This window comes from Rhinopithecus roxellana, chromosome 2 (assembly GCF_007565055.1).
Source record: "Rhinopithecus roxellana isolate Shanxi Qingling chromosome 2, ASM756505v1, whole genome shotgun sequence".
In the NCBI taxonomy this organism is placed as follows: domain Eukaryota; kingdom Metazoa; phylum Chordata; class Mammalia; order Primates; family Cercopithecidae; genus Rhinopithecus; species Rhinopithecus roxellana.
Genome location: NC_044550.1, coordinates 129,737,054 through 129,760,564, shown reverse-complemented (window position 1 = coordinate 129,760,564; position 23,511 = coordinate 129,737,054). Strand labels below are relative to the sequence as shown.

Genomic DNA, 23,511 nt, shown 5'->3' with positions numbered 1-23,511 from the left:
CATCCTGGCCTGCTGCAACCTCTGCCTCCCAGGTTAAAGCCATTCTTGGCCGGGCACAGTGGCTCAAGCCTGTAATCCCAGCACTTTGGGAGGCCGAGACGGGTGGATCACGAGGTCAGGAGATCGAGACCATCCTGGCTAACACGGTGAAACCCCGTCTCTACTAAAAATACAAAAACTAGCCGGGCGAGGTGGCGGGCGCCTGTAGTCCCAGCTACTCGGGAGGCTGAGGCAGGAGAATGGCGTAAACCCGGGAGGCGGAGCTTGCAGTGAGCTGAGATCCGGCCACTGCACTCCAGCCCAGGCGATAGAGCGAGACTCCGTCTCAAAAAAAAAAAAAAAAGCCATTCTTATGCCTCAGCCACCAGACTAGCTGGGATCACAGGCACCTGCCACCCCCACAGCTAATTTTTGTATTTTTAGAAGAGACTAGGTTTTGCCATGTTGGCCAGGTTGATCTCGAATTCTTGGCCTCAAGTGATCCTCCCACCTGGGCCTCCCAAAGTGTTTGGATTACAGGCATGAGCCACCACGCCCAGCCTTAGCACTCCTATTTTATTAATTTAATTTAATTTAATTTAATTTTTGAGGCAGGGTCTCACTCTGCCACCCAGGCTGGAGTGCAGTGGTGCAGTGGTGCAGTCATGGCTCACTGCAGCCTAGGATTCCTGGGCTCAAGTGATCCTCCTGAGTAGCTGGGAACACAGGCTCGTGCTACCATGCCCAGCTATCTTTTCTTTAATTTTTAGTAGAGACAGGGTCTCACTGTGCTGCCCAGGCTGATCTCAAACTCCTGGCCTCAAATGATCCTCCTGCCTTGGCCTCCCAAAGTACTGGGATTAAAGGCGTGAGCCACTGCGCCCAGCCTCACTTTCCTGTTTTACAGACAAGTAAACTGAGGCCCTGGGAGGTTAAGTTCCCTGCCCACATGGCAGAGATGGTGATTCCCAAGGGCCTTCAGCTCACACTGGCTAACCTGTGACTCCCCAGCCCAGCTTGAGGACACCCTCCCCACGGCAGGACCTCCCCTTGGAGCAGCAGCCACGTGCCCAGGTCCCCTTGGGGGTCTCCTCCTATTGCCAGCCCACAGCCTCCACTGTGGCCCCAGCACCCAGCCCAGGGCCTGATGTTCCCCCACTGTGTAGCAGGCGCTCACCTGGCCCACCCCCTCACTGTGCAGATCAGGACTTGCCCTCATTAGAGATGGGGTCCCTGTTCTAGTCTCACCTGTTGGTTTTCCTGGGAGCCAGCTCTGGGGCCACAAAGGGGCCTAGGAGATGGAGGCCCTGTACCCAGTGATCATGGCTGGGAGGTGATGCAGGTCCTCGGGCCTTCGTGGACTCAGGGCCGGGTAGGGCCATATCGCTGCTCAGGCCAGGCCAGGCCACCTCCTCCAGGAAGTCCTCCCTGCTGTATGGTGATTGTGCCTTGCTGTCGTGGGGCTGGTGGGCTTCTGATCACAGGCCAGTTGCTTCTGCCTTCCTAGGCCCGCTGCACCTTGATAGGGCCCGGCCAGACAGGAGTGGGGGTGGGGGGAGTGTGAAAAACATAAAGGAATTCGTGTTCCTAACTGAATCCCAAGAGACATCAAGGCAATGCCGCTGAATTAGAGGAGATGGGAAAATAGCTAATTTTCAGAGCACGCATCCATATCCAGTGTCTCCTTATGTTCAGTACTTTGGAACCACACTGCAGGTCCTACAGTGACTCCCCCTGCCCCCTCAGAGTGCCCCCCTCACCCTGTAGCCCCCACCGCTGAAGCACAGCGGTGTCCACATCACAAAAGGCACCGGGAGGGCGGGGGCAGGGAGGGGCTGTCTCCCTTCCAGAGACCTAGTGAGGTCCCAAGGGCGCCTGGGACGCCCCTTCCTCCGCTGAGCTCCAGACGTCCTGGAGATCTGTGATGTGTGCTGGCCTCTGCACAGGGAACCCCAGCCACAGCCACCTCATGTCAGTCACCACAGAGAAAGGAAGATTTGTGGAAGGAATACAGCAAATCAACGCCGCCTCCTCCTCGCAAAGCACTTTCCCTGGATGTTGAAAGAGTGACTGCAGACTTAGAGGCCCTTCAGGGACTTAAGCCAGGACTCGTTCAGCCTGTCCTACGGCCGCTGCACGTGAGGCCCGAGGCCCTTGCTGCCTCTGTGCCGCATCCACACCACTGAGAGGATCTCACTTGTCTGACCCGTCAGTGGCTGTCTTACTGTCCTGGTCTGTGGCTCAGGGAGCAAAGCTCTGGGCCACATAACCTGCCCAGGGTCGCCCAGTGGGTGAGAAATGCTCTTAGGATCGGATGACAGAGTCCACCTCTAGATGCCTGTCTGGGGCTGCTGTAACAGGACACCCAGGAGCTGGGAGGCCTAAAACCATGCGGATTTGCTGGTTTCCAGTTCTGGAGGCAGGCATCTGAGATGAGGGCGCTGACGGAGTGGCACTGCAGCCCAAGGTTCTAGGGGACGATCCTCGTGCTGCTTCCAGTTTCTGGTGGCTCCTGGCACTTCCTTGCCTTGTGGTGGGGTCACTCCAAGTTCGGCCTCCATCTTCTCTTGGCCCCTCCCTGTGTCTGTCTCTTATAAGGACACTTACTGGAGTTGGTGCTCATCCAGATAGTCCAGGATGGTCTCATCTCAAAATCCTTAACTTCACGACATCTGCAAAGAACCTTTTTCTAAAAAAGGTCACTGTCACAGATTCACATTTTGGGGGGCCCATTCAGCCCACCATGACATCTGAATCCTGTGCCTCCAGCCCCTCACCCGTCCTGTCACCCCCCACCCTGTCTTCAGGACATAGCAGAGAGCAGGGGCTGGAGAGTCAGCAGCCGAGGGCTGAGCTCCTTCCCTAATCCCACCTGGCGTTGGTGAACCAGAGACCACATTTGCTCCACCAAGAGCCCACGTCTCAGCTTTGCATCAGCTAGCTGGGCTGTGGATAATTGCATCAGCTAGCTGGGCTGTGGATAAGCAGTTCTGAGTAAGGGTCCTGCAGCGTCCATGGGTCAGATGCCTGTCTCAGCACGACTAGGTTCTCTCCTCAGGGTCTCCCCAGGCTGAAATCCAGGTGCCATGGACTGCGCTTTTGTCTGGAGTGGCTGAGGTTTATTTCATCACTTCTTGTTGATTGAGAAGAGACTGAGATGCGGTGGTGGCCGGTGTGGAGCTTAGCACTTGACATCCTCCATGCCTGATGCCCCCCTCCCCCAGCAAAGGGCAGGCCTCGGGGCTGACCTCTGACCTGACCTCTGACCTGCTGCTTTTTTGGCATCCTCCTGCTGAGGTCTCTTAGGTCTCATTAGCAGGAAGCAGGGCTGGCCTGGGGGCCGGGAAGGAGGAACCGAGGGGTGAGGACCGTGCAGCCCACCCTGAGAGAACGAGTAAGTCAGTGCCGGCACAGGGGCTGTCCTCTCCCCGCTGCTCTGGCCCCTGACCCCATGCTCCCCACGGGGACCAAAGTCCTGCAGCAGCAAATCTCAGGCCACTGTCCCTGCACCCCCTAGAGTGCCTGCATGGAGCAGGTTTGGAGATGGGTGGGGGAGCAGTGACTGGGCCAGAGTGTCTGGAAGGACCCCTGGGCCTGTGCCCACACCCTGGGACCAGAGGAGCGTGGGCGTTGGAGGGTGCTCCAAGAGAATGCGCCGAGACCAGATGACACGTCTGGGAGAGAGGCCTGCGGACCAAGCTAGTGCCTGCCTGTGGGGACCACAGGGACAGCAGCCTGGGCAGACCCCGGCCAGCTGACCAGGGCGGGGCAGCACTGAGATCCCAGCTTCGATTTCCCTCCCTCCCCGCTGAGCTGTTTCCGGGATGGGCGCCTGCCCTCCTGGCCTGGTCCAGCCCTCCTTCCTGTCCCTCGGTTCTGTCCCTCATTCTGGCCTGCAGTGGCAGCAGCCCTTCTGAGGATGCCCTGGTCACGGAGCAGCGTTTGTCTCCTTCTCAGTCCCAGCCTGTGCTCAACCCAGGGGTGATGGAGCTGCAGTCAGGAGCTGTGGTGAGAAGACCAACTTCCTTGGGAACACAAGTCACACAGGAAAACCATGAGAGAATGACTTTGCAAGGGGCTGGAGAGGAAAGGAAGCAGGAAGATTCCAGCCTATTCAGAAGAAATCGGCTTACTTGCTGCTGGAAGTTACTAGGGCTGACACCAGTGCAAAGGCCTCGCAGCCATGGGGTCGGCGCCATGTGGGGTCAGCGCCACACGTTAGTTCCCCCGGCTGCTGTGACGAAGCACTGCGAGCCAGGTGGGTTAAATCACGGGGGCGTTTGTTGTCTTGCAGTTCTGGAGGCCAAAAGTCGAGATCAAGGTGTCAGCAGGACTGGTTCCTCCTAGGGCCATAAGTGAGAATCTGTCCCAGGCTGCCTTCCAGCCTCAGGGGGTTTGCTGGCCATCTTGGGTGTTCCTTGGCTTACAGAAGCATCACTCCAGCCCCCGCCTTCAGTCCATGTGGGGTTCTGCCCATGTGTGGGCCTGTACCCAAATTTTCCCCATGGGTAAGGATACCAGTCAAGCTGGCTTAGGGCCCACCCTACTCCTGTATGACCTTATCTTAACTTTAGTTACACCTGCAATGACTCTATTTCCAAATAAGGTCACATTTTAAGGTATTGGGGTTTAGGACTTCAACATATGAGCTTGGTGGGGGGCCCCAGTTCAACCCCAAACAGTTAACTCGCGCCTCCCTGCTAAATCCTTGGCATGCTAGACTCTGAGGGCACCTGCCAAGAAGAGGGGTCTACCTGCTGCTGGTTTCCACTGTGGCCTGAGCTGAGCTGCTATGACTTTGGCAGACAGTTCCAGAGCTGATTCCTGGAAGGGTGTCTCAGCCCTCCCTGATTCCAGGACTCACAAAGGAAGTCAAAGCCAGGGTTTATGCATTGCAGACTCAGCCCCCTGGAGGTCTTTGTGGGGCACCATAAGAGGAGACAAGATGTCCCAGCAGGCTCCAACTCCTTCGGGGAACCAGAGGCATCCAGGACTGTGGGACTGTCCTGGGCTGGTGGCCAGTGTGACCAGGCAGCAAGTCCTTTACCTCTGACTCCTGGGAGGCTGTGCTCACCCCATCTCAGAATCCTGTTACTGAGGTCCTCTCCATCTCATTGGTGAAATCTCCACCAAAATGCTTCCTCTGCAAGCTGGGCTGTCCACCACTGTGCCCCGTCACGCTCTCCTCCTCCCTATCATGGTCTTCAAAGCCCCAGGCCCGGCATGGTGGCTTATACCTGTAATCTCAGTACTTTGGGAGGCTGAGGTTGGAGGATCATGTGGGGCCCGGAGCTTGAGGTTACAGTGAGCCATGATCATGCCACTGTGGTCCAGCCTGGGCGACATGGCCTTTATCACGATGGGAAATGGTCTCATTTCTGAACACTTGTTTCCAGACTGGCTGACTCCCTCCACTGCATACACGCGTGAATCAGGTATTATGTGGCCAGGTCCTCCACAGCGAGCCTGAGCTGTCGATTGATGTCAATGAATGTGGATGCTGTGACTCCAAGAAAGAGAGCACCTATGCTCTGTTCCTCAAACTCTTTTTCCCTCAAGTGTAGCCTACAGGAATTGCGTTCTGTGGAGCATCCTCTGGGGGCACTGACCAACAGGCCAAGGTCTGAACTGCCTGGCACACTCACAAGGCCCTCCCAGTGGGCCTCCACCTAGCCTCAACCGCTGCCTGGCCTCTCCCAGCATCACCAGGGGGTTCCCTACAGTCTGTGGGCTGCTTCCCACCTCTCAGCCTTCATTCAAGCTGTCCTCATGCTGCACCTTCCAGGAACCCTCCCTGGCACTCCAGACCTCTCTCCAGCCTGAGTGAGGAGTCTCCCCTCTGACCTCCCACAACAACATCCTTGATGGTTCCTCCGTTACACTTTCCATGTGTGTGATAATTAACTGTTCACCTGTTGATCTCTGCCATCAAATCATGAGCTCCTAAGGGCTGAACTATGTGATTCCTGGATCATAGTTGATGCTTAGTCCATGTTTGTAGAGCAGGTGGATGGATGGATGGATGGATGGTTGGATGGATGGATGGATGGATGGCAAATGAATAAGTGGATGGGTGGATGGATGGATGGGTGGGTGGATGGGTGGATGGATGGATGGGTAAACAAATTGGTGGGTGGATGGGTGGGTACGTGGGTGGATAGATGGATGGATGATTAGATGGGTGGATGGATGGATGGATGCATGCATGCATGCATGCATGGATTGGTGGATGAATGGATGGGTAGATGGATGGATAGGTAAATGTATGGATGGGTAAATGGACGTGTGAGTTGGTGGGTGGATGGGTGGATGGATAGATGGATGGATGGATAGGTGGGTGGATGGGTGGATGGATGGATGGATAGATGGGTGGCTGGATGGGTGGATGGATAGATGGATAAATGGATGGGTGGGTGGGTAGATGGGTGGGTGGATGAGTGGAAGATTGGATGGGTAGATGAATTGATGGGTGGACGAGTGGGTACATGAGTGGACAGATGGATGGATGATTAGATGGGTGGATGGATGGATGGATGGATGCATGGATTGGTGGATGAATGGGTGGGTGGATGGATGAATAGGTAAAGGTATGGATGGATAAATGGATGAGGGATGGATGGATGGACGGATGGATGGATGGATAGATGGATGGATGGGTGACTTTTACAAGAAGCAGCCAGCCCACCGTTTGTGTCAGGGCCCAAGGTGGCTCATTAGAATTGCTATGTGATTGTGCAAATGTCCAAGCTGCAAATTTTCCCACATCCAAGCACAGTGAAACCTTGCCTCTGGAGCCTACCAGTCACTCTTGTTGTTCTTTGTTTTTCTTTTTTATTTATTTATTTTTCTTTAGAGACAGAGCCTTGCTATGTTACCCAGGCTAGCCTTGAATTCCTGGGCTCAAGGGATCCTCCCGCCTCTGCCTCCCCATTGCTGGGATTATAGGCTGTTTTTCTCTTTGTTAGCCTTTGCAAATGGTGTCAAGAGTTCAAAAATTAATCTGATGTCACGATGAGAAACATCCTGTGATGCTCTTAGTTTTTCCAAAGTTGACCTTCTCTTCTTTCACAGACTCCTAGAGGTTCAAGGTGGCAAAGTCCTGCCTTTCTGTTTGCATACACACTTGCTAAATTCTTTTCTGCATCAGATTCATTTGGGCTTTGCTATGGTCTTTCTTTTCCATAGTAATTGGAATTAAAATTATAAGTTCAGTAAACTTCCCTCTTCTGCTCTATCCAATTGCTGAATTCAGAAGTGTTCCATGTTCCCAACATCTCAGAGGCTCCCCTCACCGCTTTTCCCACCCCAGTGATGACATCAGCCATTTACCCTCCCTGTGTCCTGTTCAAGAGGAGCACGTTGGAAACTTGGCCCCTGTCCTGTGGCCTGTGGCATAGCTGAAGACACAGGCTGGTCAGCCTTTGGTATCGATGTGATCGTTTAGAATTGCACTGCCTTTCTTTACCAGAGAATGACATTTCCTAGTAGTTGTAACCGAAGCGGGGCTGTTGCAGGGAGTTTGTGCCACCTTCTGTAAGAGAGTGGCAGGAAGCAACACTCAGGCAGCCGGTGAGGGAGTGTATAGCAGCTGCGGAAGGTGGCTGGACTTTTAGACATCCGGGTGAACATGCTGAAGTGATGTTGATCCACTGACTTGAGAATATCAGTGACAAGGGTTCACACTCTGTGGTGAGACACAGGAAGTTGTTGGCAGGGTAGGTGCTGCCCCTCACTCCTCCAGCCTCTGTCTGTGTCTTGAACTGTGGCCGTATCTCACCCATACTGTTCCCTTCCTCACCACAGGGATGGACCCGCTGGGCACCAGCTCACTTCTCGGCTCTGTCTGGTTAATGTGTGCGGCTCCCCCAGTAGACTTGGCTTTCAGGGGACACGTAGCGTCTGATCTACCCCTGGGGTCCTCCTCATGGCCCTACCCTTTCTGTTCAGCAGCTGGCCACAGGGGATCAACACCTTTCCAAAGGCAGCGTTCCTGGGCCACTGGCATCCAAGTAGTGCCCCTGCTGTGGCCTGAATGTGGCCCCAAAGCTCGTGTGTTGGTAACTTGATCCCCACTGCAACAGCGTTGAGAGGTGGGACATTTAAGAGGTGACTCGGTCATGAAGGCTTTGCCCTCCTGAGCGGATTGATGTTATTACAGGAGTGGGTTTGTTATTGCCGCAGTGGGGTCCTTATAAAGGGTGAGCATGGCCCCCTTCCTCTCTCTCTTACCCATGCGATGCCTTCCTCCATGCGGTGACACAGCAAGAAGGCCCTCGTCAGATGGGGCCCCTCCACCTTGGGCTTCCCAGCCTCCAGACTGTGAGCCAAAAACATGTCTGTTCATTCTAAATTACCTAGACTGTGGTACTCTATAGCAGCAGGAAGCAAAGGAAGACACCCATCCACATGGCCCCAGGAATGGCTGACCCAGAAGGACCCAGGCTCACGCTCTCGGTGAAATCCTGGGTTCTACCTCCCCACTCTGTTCTCTTGTATCCCCTTGGCCCTTCCAAGCCCAGCCACTTCCCTTGGGCAGTGCCTCACTGGTTTTTCTGCCTGCGACATCTCCGTATGGAGCCCCTTGGCTCTCTCTGTCCAACCATTCCCCCTCCCGCGCCACCAGAGCTTCCAGCCGACCAGGGCAGGAAGGCAGGAGAGGGCCTTTCCTGTGGTAAGTGAAGGACGTCGGGGGGTGAGATGGCGGTAGGTGATCTGACCCACCCATGAGCAATCGGCCAGCCTTGGTCTGGCCTCGGTCTCAACCTGCTGGAAGAGGCCATTGTTCTTACGCCTCACTCAACCCACTATTGAATGTCAGGGCCCTTCCCCTGATTTCTCACCTCCAGGGGTGCTTCAGCAGCAGGAGGCTTGTCCAGACAGCCTTCCCAGCTTCGGGGCGTGGTTCAAGGGGCTGGAGCTGTGGGACTGAATACTTGCCGAGGGCTTCTCCTTTCACAGGGAAACAGGTTCCTCACCACAGGCAGGGCCCGAGGGTGCCATCTGCTGCCAGCAGGCACTTTCCTCTCTTCTTGAAATGGCATCTCTTCTGATCACAAAAGCAATACTTGATCCAAGAAGAGACTTTAGAAAAGAATAATTTACCTGTAATCTTACTACTCAAGTAACTGTAAGATTAATGCCTTACCTGGAGTATCTTCCCCAGTGTGTCATTTATATACATAGGATATCTCTAATTTTTATTTTCATTATTTTTTTTATTTATTTTAAGAGACAGGGTCTTGCTCGTTGCCCTGGCTGGAGTGGAGTGCAGTGGTGTCATCATAGCTCACTGTACCCTTGAACTCCTGGGCTCAAGCAATCCTCCCACCTCAGCCTCCAGAGTAGCTGGGACTACAGGTGCACACCATCATGCCTGGCTGATTTTTGTATTTTTTGTAGAGACAGGGGTCTTGTCATGTTGCCCAGACTGGTCTTGAACTCCTGGCCTCAAGTGATCCTCACACCTCATCCTCCCAATAAGTGTTGGCACCACAGGCATCAGCCACTACACCTGGCCTCTAATTTTTTTTTTTTTTTTTTTTTTTTGAGACGAAGTCTTGCTCTGTCACCCAGGCTGGAGTGCAGTGGCATGATGTCTGCTCACTGCAAGCTCCGCTTCCCGGGATCACGCCATTCTCCTGCCTCAGCCTCCTGAGTAGCTGGGATTACAGGCGCCCGCCACCACACCCGGGTAATTTTTTTTTTTTTTTTGTATTTTTAGTAGAGATGGGGTTTCACCATGTTGGCCTGGATGGTCTCGATCTTCTGACCTCATGATCCGCCCACCTCGGCCTCCCAAAGTGCTGGGATTACAGGCGTGAGCCACCGCACCCGGCCTCTAATTTTTTAAATGCTACATTTTTCATTTCATATTTTAACATTTCCAGTGAACTATCCTTCTGCAGATTCTTTCACCAGATGGATATGACCTAATGTATTGAGTCAACCTACTGTCGACGGACAGCGAAACAGAAACAGCTTATGAGCTATTTCTTGCATATGAGTTTGCTGGGTGATTACAAGAAAAACATTCTCTTCTGTTGTTTGTTAGATGTATAGCTCAGTAATTTTTGGTACGTCCATGAGGCTGTACGGCCAATATCACTGTCTAATTCAAAACATTTCCATCACCCCATAAAGAAAACCCCTCCCCGTTAGCAGTCACCCTGTTCCCCTCCCGCTTCAGCTGTTGCTGACCACAGATCTGCCTTCTGCCCCTATGGGGCATTTCTGCCCCTAGGCCTATTCTAGATATTTCATGTGAATGGAATCAATCATACAGTATGTGATTTTTTTTTTTTTTTTTTGAGACGGAGTCTCGCTCTGTCGCCCAGGCTGGAGTGCAGTGACTCGATCTCAGCTCACTGCAAGCTCCGCCTCCCAGGTTCACGCCATTCTTCTGCCTCAGCCTCCCGAGTAGCTGGGACTACAGGCGCCTGCCACCTTGCCCAGTTAATTTTTTGTATTTTTAGTAGAGATGGGGTTTCACAGTGTTAGCCAGGATGGTCTCCATCTCCTGACCTTGTGATCTGCCCGCCTCGGCCTCCCAAACTGCTGGGATTACAAGTGTGAGCCCCTGCGCCCGGCCGTAGTATGTGATCTTTTGTGACTGGCTTCTTTCACTCAGCACGATGGGTGTGTTTTTGTTTTTGTTTTCTTAGATGGAATCTCTCTCTGTCGTCAGGCTAGAGTGCAATGGCGCAATCTCAGCGCACTGTAACCTCCGCCTCCCAGGTTCAAGCAATTCTGCTCAGCCTCCCGGGATTACAGGCATGTGCCACCACACCCAGCTAATTTTTGTATTTTCAATAGAGACGGGGTTTCGCCATGTTGGCCAGGCTGGTCTCAAACTCCTGATGTCAAGTGATCCGCCCGCCTCGGCCTCCCACAGGGCTGGGATGATACCATGGTGTTTTCAGTGCTCATCCACACGGTAGCATGTGTAATGCTGCGTTCCTTTCTATGGCTGACACTTATTCCATTATATAGATAGACCACATTTTGTCTGTCCGTTCAACTGTTCTCTTAAGTGGCTGTGCCATTTTATATTCCCACAAGGAAGAGATGAGGATTCCAGTTCCTTCACGTCCTCACCTTCCTCACCACAACTTCATATTTTCTGGGTTTTTTTTTTTTTTTTTGGCAGGGGGACATTCTCATCATCCTAATAAATCAAATGGTATTTAATTGTAATTTTTTTGGCACATCCTGACTGACAGGGGTGTTGGGCATCTGTTAATGTGTTTATTAGCTGTTTGTGTATCTTCTTTGGAAAAATGTCTATTCAAATCTATTTTCCATTTGTTCAGTAGTTTTTTTTTTTTTTTGTCTTTTTGTTGTTGGATTGTAAGAGTTCTTTCTATATTGCAGATACTATGTCCTTATCAGACACATGATTTGCAAAAATTATTCTGTGGGTTTTCTCTTCACTTTCTTGGTGGTGTCCTATGAAGCAGAAAGTCTTCAATTTGATGAAGTCCAGTTATCTGTTTTCTCTTTTGTTGCCCATGCTTTAGGTGCCCATGCTTTGTGGCCTAGCCCAACGCCACAAATATTTACTCCAATGTTTTCTTTTTCTTTTTTTTTTTTTTTTTTTTTAGCAGAGACGGGGTTTCACCATGTTAGCCAGGATGGTCTCGATCTCCTGACCTTGTGATCCACCCGTCTCGGCCTCCCAAAGTGCTGGGATTACAGGCTTGAGCCACCGCGCCCGGCCTCAGTGTTTTCTTTTAAGAATTTTAAGCCTGGGCATCGTGGCTTACGCCTGTAATCCCACACTTTGGGAGGCCGAGGTGGGTGGATTGTGTGAGCCCAGGAGTTCAAGACCAGCCTGGGCAACATGGTGAAACCCCTTCTCCACTAAAAATGCAAAAATTAGCCGGGCACTGTGGTGCATGCCTGTGGTCCCAGCTACTTGGGAGGCTGAGATGGGAGGCTCGCTTGAGCCCAGGGAAGTTGAAGCTGCAGTGAGCCATGACTGTGCCACTGCACTCCAGCATGGGTGACAGAGTGAGACACCATCTCAAAAAAAAAAAAAGAAAAAAAAAACCTTAGAGTTTTAGCTCTGACATCTAGATATTTGATTCATTTTGAGTGAATTTTTGTATGTGGTATAAGGTCAGAGTTCAGCTTCATCCTTTTGCATGTGTGTTTCCGGTTTTCCGGCAGCATTTGTTGAAAAGACTATTCTTTCCTCGTTGGGTGGTCTTGGCGCATTTGCTGAGAATCCACGGCCCGTAAGCGTATGGGGTTCTTTGTGGAGTCTCGGTCTCATTGGTCTGTATGTCGGTCCTATGCTGGTGCCGTACAGTCTTGATTCCTGCTCTCTCATGCCACATTGCAGACCACAAGGGTGAGTCCTCCAACTTGGTTTTTTTTTTTTTTCTTTTGGCTATTCTGGGTCCCTTGAGTCATTTCCATATTAATTTTAGGATCAGGTTGTCAATTTCTGCAAGAAAAAAAGGCAGCTGACACTTCCGTATAGATTGCGTTGAATCTGTAGCTTGATGTGGGGAGTCGTGCCATCTCAACAATGCTGTCTTCCGATCTGTGAACACGAGATGTCTTCCCATTTATGTAGGTCTTCTAATATTTTTCAACAATGTTTTGTTGCTTTCAGTGTATGATTCTTGTACTTCTTTGGTTAAATTTAGTCTAAGTATTTTAATCTTTTTTATGCTGTTGTAAAGGACTAAGGATTGTTTTCTTAATTTCACTTTCACTTTATTGCTACCATATCTAAACACAAGTGGTCTTTTAAAAAAGCCTTTATTGATATATAACATACATACCACAAAATTCACCTTTCTAAAGCACATAGCTCAGTAGTTTTGGGTAATAACACCCCCGAGCCTTCTGCGTCGGGCGCCATGCCAATCCGGCCTTCTGCCATGTACTTGCCGCCTCCGTTCCCTTTCCTCTGCTCTCTCCCTGCCCCAATTCTTTTTTTTTTTTCATGTTTTTAATTTTTTGTAAAATATATGTAGCATAAAGTTTACTATTTAGCCTTTCTTAAGCATACAATTTCATGGCATTGAACACACTCAGTGCTGTGCGACCGTCACCATCATCATCTCCGGAATATCCCCATCTTCCCAAACTGAAACTGTTTCCCCATCACTCACTCCCCCCCAATCCCCGACCTCTGCCCACCCTGGCACCCACCATTCTACTTTCTGTCTGTATGAACGTGATGGCTCTCAGGACCTCGTGTCAGGGACTCATCATGCAGGACTCATCCTTTGGTAGCTGGGTTATTTCACTCAGCATGATCTTGCCAACATTAATCCATGCTGTAGCCTAGATCCGAATTTCCTTCCTTTTTAAGGCTGAATAATATTCTGTTGTATGGATGGACCACATTTGGTTTATCCACGCCTCTGCCAACAGACACCTGGGTTGTTGCCATCTGTTGGTTGTTACGAACGTGGGCGTGCAAGTATCTGTCTGAGTTCCAAATTTCAGTTCCTTTGGGTAAGGCTCTGATGAGGCTGGGGGTACTGAGTGGAAGCTGACATCCTGGACAGTGAAGGCCCCTCCCTTATTCAGCTCCCAGGGCAGAGGGCAGCAAGGCCCACACCCCCAAGCTGAAGGCAGGGGCTTCATCTGTGGAACCTGGACCACATGGGAGGGGAGAGCCATGGAGCATTGTTGGGGTCCCAGCAGAGGATTCCGTCCCATGGACCCAGGCCCCCCAGGCCTCCCACTGTGCCCCCACGTTCCGGTCAATATTCAGCTTGTTAGCACATCCCCATGAGGGAGGGGTCCCTGAGCAGCTCCGGGGACTCTTCCAGCCTCTTCCCCACATCTGCCGCAGCTCGCTGCCCTGAATTCTCACGTGTGTCATGCCTCTGTGCTTCTGCAGGGTTTACGTCACGAGGCTGTGTCCCTAAATTAGATACCAGGCAGTTCTGTGTGTTTCCCACGGTGTGTGAAAGCACTCACGCCATGCGGGATTCGCGCACGTTGGCGGGGCCGTGGCTGGCCTCCGCCTCTGTGGCCTCTGCCAGTGAGGGATTAGATCACGATGGGTCTTCCATTCCATTGCTGGCAGACTTGGGATCCTGTCCAGCGTTTCACTGGAACCCCCAGCACTGCGTCTAAGACCGTGCATCTCTGCAGACAGACTCAGACCCATGTTTCCAGTGTGTGCCAGCAACAGAGGCCACCACGCTCCGGAGTGTAGACAGCCCTGGTTTTACTGAAATGGTGCGAACATTTCTTCTGAAGTGCCTACACCAGCTGCCACTCCCACCCACAAGGTGAAGGCTCCTGTTGTTCCACCCACACTCTTCTTATTTTTGCACAGGTCACATTTGGGGCAAGGCTCGGCATGAGACACGGCCAGATAAATGAGCCAAGCCCTCCAAAAGAGGCTGCGCAGGATGCCAATGGCAACCGAAAAAAAGTATCCGAATGTTTCTAGGTAGAGAAAAGATTTTGCATCCATGAAACAACAGTTAACAGCAGTAAATTTAAAACTTGATAGCAGAAATTTAAAAGTCAAGAGCAAAATTAGAAGAACGAGTTGGGGGAAATTTCCCAGAAAATGGGACAAAAAGATATGATAGGAGATAAATTATTTTAAAATGAGAGGGCCAGTGGGTGCACCCCTAGAGTTGGGCGAGGTGAACCCCCTAAGTTAGTACAGGCCCAGCTGTGAATGATTTATAGGGTCACCATGGAACCCCTGAACAGCAAATCTGGTAAAAGCTGAGGACGCAGCTGCTGGGAAGATGGAGACGGAAAGTGTAGGTGGGGGCGGGGGATCCTGTATTCATTTCTTGAGGCTGCTGTCACCACAGACTGGCCTAAGCCCTAGCAGCTGTCTCACAGTCGGAGGCCAGAAGTGCAAACTCTGGCAGAGCCTCACTCCGTCCGCAGGCTCCAGGGCAGGCTCCTCCCACCTCTCCCAGCTTCTGGGGACTCCAGGTGTTCCCTGGGTTGGGGCCGCATCTCTGGTCTCGGCCTCTGTGGTCACATGGGCTCCCCGCCCTCTGTGTCTGCCTCTTATAAGGACTCTTTCTAAGGACTCCTGTCATTGGACTTATGGCCCATCCGGATCATTCAGGACAATCTCTTCATCTCCAGATGCTTCACTTAATTACTCCTGCTGAGACCCCTTTTCCAAATGAGGTCACGTTCACAGGTTTCAGGGGCTAGAGTGAGGAGAGATGTTTGTGGGGGCTGCCTGACACTGAGGCCATTAGAAAAGGTGTGAAAGGTGAGTTGACGTTTCCACTGGGGAAGCCGGTCGATATTAAGCCAGGAGTGCAGCCTCAGTGGGTGAGTCGCCACCAGCTGTCAATTCCAGGAGGCCCAGCAGAAATCAAAGGCCCAGAATAGGCCTGGGACTGGCTCAGAGCCCTGTTGCACCACCTGGCATACGTGGTGAGCGTGTTACACTGAGGACGTTTTAGGTGAAGTTATAGGAAAGTTGTGTATCTGGGCAACAGATAGATGCCTGTGGGGTGGGTGTCTGCGAGGACACAGACTTTTGTCTTGACCAGTGACCTTCAGGCTCCACAGCCCCTCACTGTGCCCTACCCCACATGCTGGTGTCTCCTTCTCCATGCAGCAGCTCTGCGGCTGGGTCCTGCTCCTCAGACAAGACGGGGCCAGAGGTGGCCCCAGCAGCCACGCATGTCGCTCCACAGGCCACAAGAGAGAAGATCCGGTCCAGATTCCACGGCAGCCACGACCTCATCCACCGCCTGTTCGTCTGCATTTCAGGTGCCATGTCAGGGCCTGAGACCAGTGTATGGCTTGAGGACACATGGGCTGCACTTTAGGGGAGGTCAGGCGGGGCGTGTACAGCCTCCCCCTCACTTTCCTGTAAACGGCAGCCCACTCTGCCCCTAAGGAGCAAGCACTCCTGTTCATGGAGAAGGCTGGATTGATCCCACACAGGCAGGAGGAGGAGGGGATCTGCAGGTGAGGGTGGGAGGCATTTTCCTCCAGGGAGTGGCGGCAGGGGCAGTGGGATGGGGGGCAGAAGAGCCAGGCACTACGCACCACCTCTGGACAGGGTCCACCCTGGGCTCCCAACCATGTAGGTTGCTTGGGGGCTGTGCTTGCGGGAGGAGGACATGCTTTGCAGGTAGACACATCTGGATGCCTGAGTGGCTGTGACAGTCACAAGCACTGGCCTGGGGGTGGGCACAGTGCAGGGGCTCTGTAAGTGTCCCTCAGCACATGGCCCGGCCAGCTTAGCGGTAATGGCTGTGACTTGTGCATAAAAGGCGTGAATGTCTGTGGCAGACCAACTGTGGCAGGGCTGTCTGTCTGGTCCTCTCCCTTCCCCTGCTCTCTCTTGACTCCCGAGTTTTTATTCTTGTCAAGGGAATCCTGCCCCAGGGGGGTGGGGCGCCTCCTTCCCCGACTGATCTGAGAACATACCGGCCTGGGCTGTGAGCTCTGGCTGGGTCCGCCCAGCCTGCAGCACCAACCTCCACAGTTCCTTCCATCTGTCCTTCTGTTGCTGTTACTGTGGTTTTCCTCCCTCAGGTGTGGCTGACCAGCTACAGACGAACTATGCCAGTGACCTGAGAAGTATTCTTAAAACACTGTTTGAGGTCATGGCCACCAAGCCCGAAACAGACGACAAGGAAAAGTTAAGGAAGGGTGAGTGCCCACTCAGGACGGACTGAGGCCTGCACTGGTGGCCATGTCCCTGCCCACAGGGAGGGGGTGCTCAGAAATCTCTACCTTCTGGCCCTGGGCAGATAGGGCCCTGACCAAGCAATCATTGACCCCAGAGTCCCATGACCTCCGCACTCCAAATGTGCCAGGCTGCCCTGCCTGCTTGGAAACCCAAGGGGCACAGCAGCAGTCCCAGGAAGTGCCCAGATGGGCTGCCTGCCCAGGAAGACACTCCACCCCTGCAAACGAGCAGATGGGCAAGGGCCCCTGGCTCATGCCCACAGCCCTGGCTACTGTCCCCTGCACGTGCGGCAGCAAGGTGACTTCACTTCTGGCTCTGATGGAGGCTGGGAGAGCCCAAACCCTCCCTCTTAAGGATGAGACTCAGCTGTGGTGCCGCGTCACTTCTACCGAATGCTGCCTCTCAGAGCAGCTCGAGGCAGCCCTCCCCGAACCCACCTCTCTATGGGGGTGGAAAGGAGTCCACTGCTGCCCATGAGCTGCTGAGGTGTCACACACGCTGACACAGCACAAGCACACAGGTGGCTCTCACAGTCATATTCACACACAGGCACGTGCACACACATGTGCACACATGTATTCATGCATACCCACACCATGCACACACACACGTACACCCATGTGCACATACGCTTCCACTCACACATGCACACGTACTCATGCATACCCACACCCATGCACACACACCCACATGCACACACGCACACATGTGCACATACGCTCCCACTCACACGTGTGCCCACATTATCTGGGAGGGAGAAGGCGTCAGGGCAGGGACTGGTTAGGCACAGGGAGGGATCCAGGGCAGGAAAGGGGGCTAAGCCCCTGCTCGCCGTGCCCGGTGCTCTGGTGCTGAGCTGAGGCACTTTTCCAGCAGAGCCGTCCCTCACCACAGGGCTTCTGCTCATGGGTGTCCGGGCACATGGGGCAGCCTGCCTGGTCCTGGAGCCCTGGCCCAGCAGGGCATACCCTTGCCAGCAGAGAGGAGCCCATGTGCCGACCCAGCTCTGCCCTGTGGAATCCACATTGCCAGGCTGCATTCTACCAGGGAGGTTGGCAGGGCTGCCTTCTGGAAATCATGATTCAGAGACGGCAGGTGACATGGCCCTGTTCTGCACACACAGGTTGTGAGCTAGAGTCCTGGCCACACATGTGCCATGCAGGGGCCCCAGGGCTGGATGCCCCTATCAGAGGCAGCAGCCACAGGCTTCTGGGCCCCCATGCTGTGCAAAGGAGAGGCCCCTGCTCAGGAAGACCCCCCAGCCAGGATCAGCGCCCACCCTGCTGTGGTGCCACCTGCCATGAGACTGCCAGTGGGCTTGGGGAGCTGCCCCACTGCTGGAAGCCCCCAGCTGTGCCGACCAGGTGCAGGTGACCTGGTATCAATTCCCCGCCTCCCTCACCACATCCCGACGACCCCTCCTTCTCCACCAGTCACCCAGACTCTGCGGAGTGCGGCCTTGGAGGACTGTGCACTGTGCCAGGAGACCCTGTCATCCTCTGAATTGGCAGCCAAGACCCGCGACGGGGACTTTGAAGGTGTGTGGGAGGGTCTGGGCCAGGACACTGCACTAGACACCAGTGAGGGCTGTAGGAGCCAGGGGAGCCTTCCTCCTGGGGGAGGGGCTGCAGGCCACCCGGTCTGGGCATGTGGGAGCTGGGAGACCGCCCCTGGAGGCTGGCTGGAGTCCAGGCAGCTTGGCAGTCTGGGAAGGGGGGCCCAGGGCGGGTTGAGGGTCCCGGCCCAGCCCACCTGCCCCTGCCGTTGCTGATGTGACGCTGCTGCTGTTGTGACAGACCCCCCGGAGTGGGTGCCAGATGAGGCCTGTGGCTTCTGCATGGCGTGCAAAGCGCCCTTCACCGTCATCCGCCGGAAGCACCACTGCCGCAGCTGCGGGAAGGTGGGTGCGACCCCATGCATGGAGGGTCCCCCGGCATCCAAGGGCTTCCATGGACACAGCCTGAGGTCTGGAAGTCAGGACCGATGCCCAAGGAGGCCGGCGAGGCCTGTGGGGTCTTGTGCAGAGGCTCCTGGAGGTCCTGGGCCCTGTTCTGACTCTAGGCATTTGACCATGGGGACCTGGATGGTGCCCATGTCCAGTCCCAGCTGCTGCAGAGCCAGCCACAGGGAGGGGACAGCGAGTGTGAACAGGAGCTTGCAGCAGCCTTAGTGCAGGAGGTGGGCCCCTCATACAGCCCAGCCTCCTGAAGGTCACAACCCCTGGCACCCAGGGCTGGGCAGTCCCCACCCACCAACGCGGCCTGAGCTGGGTGGGCAGGTGTGTGGGAGGGTGAGGAGTCAACGTGGGTGGGGCTGGCCTGCCGCAGACCCTCACTGCCCCAACCCCATTCCAGATCTTCTGTTCGCGCTGCTCCTCACACTCAGCACCACTGCCCCGCTACGGGCAGGTGAAGCCGGTCCGAGTGTGCACCCACTGCTACATGTTCCACGTCACGCCCTTCTACAGCGACAAGGCCAGCCTGTGACGTGGCGCCAGGGGCAGCCCCAGCCCACCCGGGCCAGGAACCCCCACGAAAGTGGGGCCATGCTGCAGGCGATCTCACTGAGTCTCATGAGGCTGCTGTCCCTGCTGCTGCGGGGCCGCCCAGATCTCTAGAACATCCAGAGCCTCTGTCTCGCCCATCGTGGCCTCCCCGCAGGGACCCCGCGCCGCAAGGGCCAACAGGAAGTCAGCTTTGCCCAGCAGGGGACCCGGAGGAGCCTGGTAGCTGCCTCAGGGCAGGGTGCATGGCAGAGAAGGGCTGGGCCCTCCCCACTGGTCCCTCGGAGCTCTGCTGGGGCTATGGGAATCGGGGTGGGTGACAGAGCTGTACAACAGTGGGGCCACTCTGCCGCCTCTGCTGTTGTGGTGAATCTGGAAGCCAGAGCAAGGGCCACTCCACAGGCTCTGCGGCACAGCAGGGCTCCCCATGTGCCTCCTAAACCCAAAATGCAGGCTGCCCATTCTCCCCAACAGCTGCCCACCTCGTTCCCCAGCCCTCACCCCTCACCATCCTTCCTCAGGACTTGACTAGACAACATGCATCTCATTTCTTCTTGGAGTGGGGAGATGCGGGAAGCTGACCTAGTGGTCCCCTAAGCGGGCAGGGTGCTCCTGGTGTCTGCTCACCACTCTCCCCCTGCTGACGGCGTGGGGGTCTGACCAGGCACTGACACCGCAGGCAGACGTTGCTCAGGGCCTTGGGTCGGGCTTACCAGTCAGCCAGGACGCCTGGGGCTGCCATCTCGGCCACCACTTCTCCTTCCCTCTGCACCCTCTGGAACCCTGGCCCAATTCCTCAGACCCCAAAGTGGCCTGGGACCCAAGCTGCCGCAGCTGAGTGGCCCCAGCAGACACCTCCTCAGGCTTAAATCTCAGGCTTCACATTGCAATGACGATTGCAGTTTTATTTTTGGAGATGACACACCTACTGCTTCTTTTCTAGGATAAAATCTAATTACTATTTACCGGTGGAGTACACATGCATAGAAATGGCTTCTGTCGGGGGGAGAGTATATAATGGAAGAAATATTATGTACTGAGATTATATTTATTTTCTAAATGCTGTAATTTGAAGCCATTTCCATAAATCTATTTAAGAATTGCACACGCTCTCCTTTCTTCCGTGAATGCGGATCTTTTTTCTCTGTCTGGAAAGCGACGGTGTTGGTGCTAATATGCATTCTCCTCTAAGAAGCTGGAGGCTCCTGGACTCTTAGGATAATTGAAGGGCGGGACTTGGCTCCCACCAGCCCTCAGGAGCGGTTGCCACCCCCTGCTTCCTGCAGGCTCCTTCCCACCTTCCAGGGCTCTGCCCCCGCGATGCCCGTCCACACCTGCCCATCTACCTGCCCAGCTCCTCTTCTCACAGGCGTCTTCAACTCAGCCCCCTGGCCTGTGGGGGGCAGGGTTAGTGCTCGTGGCCACCCCGACTTGGGGCCTGCCCCACCTGGTGGCCCTGGTTGCAGGGCTGTGCTGCTCGCGCCCAGAGCGGCTGCCTTCTGGAGTGTCCTGGAGAGAACTCGGGAGGATGGCCGCAGCCCGGGTTGCCTCGACAATGGGCCTGTGCCCACGGGACTCAGGTACCCTGTCCTTTGGAGGTGGGCACTGGTGGGTGGGCAGATACTAGGTGCTTTCTTTCTGCCAAGGGAGAAAGTGTTTTGGAATATGGGGCCCCGTCTGAGCAGTGCTGAGTTATTTGGGAGCAGAGGAGAAGGGACACTGGGGGACTCTGAGATGGACTGCCTGCCCCCACACCCACCCCAGTGGACAGCTGTGCTGCACGAAGCTACACTGCATCCCTTGGCTCCTCAGACACCTGTGGTGGCCGCCTTCTGGGCTAAGGCAAGGGGGTTCTCCTCGTTCACCAGGTCAGTAGTGGCAGAGGGAGCAGCGACCAAGAAGAAGGGTCTTCCCCTCAGAGGTCTGGATGTGGCCTGTGTCCCTGGCGGCCCCCCAGGCCAGCCTTGGCCTGCCTTGTGCGGCAGAGCTGCCCTGCAGGAAAGCCTGGGGCTGCAGGATCCCCCCAAAAAGGGTGACCAACTGTCTTGTTCCCCCAGGAATGAGAGGTTTCCTGGGCTGCGGGACTTTCCATACTAAAGGCAGGACATGTGGTCACCCACCCACCCATGGGGCTATTCCCACCCCAAGGGCAGAGCCAGGACCTGGGGGTGAGAGGGACTGGGCCAAGGCAGAACCAGCTCTGGAAGGCTCTAGAAGGGAAGACTTGTCACCCAACCACAGCTGGGGCTGGGGACTGCAGTCTCTGGGTTGGGAGCAGGAGAGTGCCATGGGATCTGGCTGTGGGGTTATCCCCTGTGAGCCTCAGTTTCTCCACCATCACCATCACTGCTGTTGTTTCCTGAGCAGGGCTCTCTCCTCCCCACAACAGCCCTTCGAGGGAGCAGCATCCCGTGTTGTAGATGGGGAAACTGAGGCTCAAGATGGTCTGTAAGTGATAGAACTGGGTTGTGGGCATCTAGGAGGGTCTCCAAGAGGCAGACACAGAAGTTCCTGTGATGGGAGGTGCTCCAGGAAGCACTGGCCGTGGCCGATGGTGCCTGGATGGTGTCTGGAGGCCATTTCCAGGGAAGGCTGCTGTGGAGGCAGGGACGTCCCCACCCCTGAGCACCCGGGTTCCTAGTCCCAGCAGCTGGAGAAAGGCTGGGGCTGCCTAAGCCAGGGCTCCCTGCACTGCCTGGGCTATGTACAGGGCTGGGAGGATCCCCCGAGCTTGCTGTGTCCAAGGGGCTCACTCAGGAGGAAGCCTGGAGCAGAGAGACCATTGCCATACCTGATCTTGGGGAGGTGGGACGAGGTAGGGGAGAAGGGAGAAACCCCACCCTGTCCTGCCCTGCCCACTGCAGGCTAAGGTGTCTCCCGAGGCCCTCACCCACCTGCACTGTGGTGGGTCCCCTGCTGCTCATCTGTCCGGTGGCCCTTCCTCAGGCGGCAAGCTCCTCACCCACACGCTGTGCTGGTTCCTGGGCTGAGTGGAGATAAGGAGGCCGTGAGCAAAGGGGCAGGTGCTCTGGGGAGGCCTGGGGCGAGAATGCAGGGAGGCTCAGAAGTGGTGGGTATCCTTGCTGGGCCAGGGAGCGGGTCTGAGGCAGGGACCGTCCCCTCCCCTCCTGTGGTCCAGGCTCTGCCCCACCCCCCACTGCAGCTCTTGCTTATCTTCAGGAGTCCTGTTGTTGCCCCTAATGGCCACCAGGGCCCACCCAACTCCACTGCCTCCTGGAAGCAGCGCAGCCTGAGGTCCTGCCTGTGTTGGGGTCCCCCCACCGTGGTCAGGCGCCCTACGTCTGGACAGAGACCCCTGCACAGCCTGACCCAGTGGCCAGGCCCTAGTCCTCAAGGTCCTACACCTGGGAGGAGGATCCAGAGAGGCCCTGGAGACACAGCAATGACCAAGGGCAGGACAGACCATGCCCCCAGTGGTCCTGGTTGGAGCTGGACACCTGTAGCACCAGGGCTAGGCGGGGAGCTGGCAGAACCCTGGAGAGGCAGCTTTGTGGCATCTGTGCACTGATGCCTCCACCAGCGCCCAGCCCCTGCACTTCCTGCCCTCTGGACTCTGCAGTGGGAGCTCAGGGGAGGTAGGCAGGCCTCAAAGTGCCCACCCACACTACCCCCATGCCCCAGAGTCCTGGAGGTGCTCCCAGGCCCCACAGACCCACCTCTTCCAGGAAGCCCTCCCAGATAGCAGCACCCCTACCATTCATGAGAGGAGGACTTGCTCTTCTACCTCAGGCCTCAGGGAAGAAAGGCAGTCCCAGAATAGCAGCAGGACCAGGCAGGGCCTATCCAGCTTCAGAGGTTCTGGTCCTCCCAATTTTGGAGGCCACCCCTGGACACCACAGCAAGTGCCTTGAATCTGCAGCCACAGCCTCTTTCATAAACTTGTTTTCCTCTTATAAAAGTGTTTGAAAGGAAAATTTACTCCCTTGCTTTTGGACATTTGGGGCCATAGGAAATTCATTTAATTTACAGTTGTCTGAGTTGTCTGGGGTCATCAGCATGCTGGAAAAACCTTGTAAAGTGAGAAAAAAATGTACCCCACCAATTGTTCACAAATAGAATTATCTTATTTTAAATTTAAAAATAAGGCGGATATTAGGTTATGTAAACATTTAATTACATATCCATGCATTTTGATTGTGCCTTCTTCTTTTTGTATTCTGGAGAGTGTTTTCCTGAGTATCAAACTTTTTGGAAGGCCCCCAAAAGACAGGGCCTGGCCTGGTGCCCGTGGCTGGCCAGCCTGGGCGGCCAAAGCTCCACCCAGGTTCTGAGTGAAACTCTGCTACTGACCGGCTGAGACTGGGCAGGCCCTGTCTCCCCTAAGCCCCGTCTCTCTGTGAGCAAG

The 23,511-nt window shown here is 54.8% G+C and overlaps 1 protein-coding gene across 4 annotated transcripts in view; it reads left to right on the top strand.

Moving 5' to 3' along the window:
• The window catches only part of ZFYVE28 (zinc finger FYVE-type containing 28), a 150,784-nt gene extending 130,534 nt beyond the window's left edge, over positions 1-20,250 (top strand). For all 4 annotated transcript variants that reach the window (XM_010384365.2, XM_030923457.1, XM_010384368.2 and 1 more), the window contains 5 exons: positions 15,557-15,711; positions 16,486-16,602; positions 18,076-18,180; positions 18,439-18,542; positions 18,997-20,250. In XM_010384365.2, the coding sequence (XP_010382667.1) occupies positions 15,557-15,711; positions 16,486-16,602; positions 18,076-18,180; positions 18,439-18,542; positions 18,997-19,128 (613 nt within the window). In that variant the 3' untranslated portion in view covers positions 19,129-20,250. The remainder of the gene's footprint in view (positions 1-15,556; positions 15,712-16,485; positions 16,603-18,075; positions 18,181-18,438; positions 18,543-18,996) is intronic.
• Positions 20,251-23,511: the final 3,261 nt, after the last annotated feature.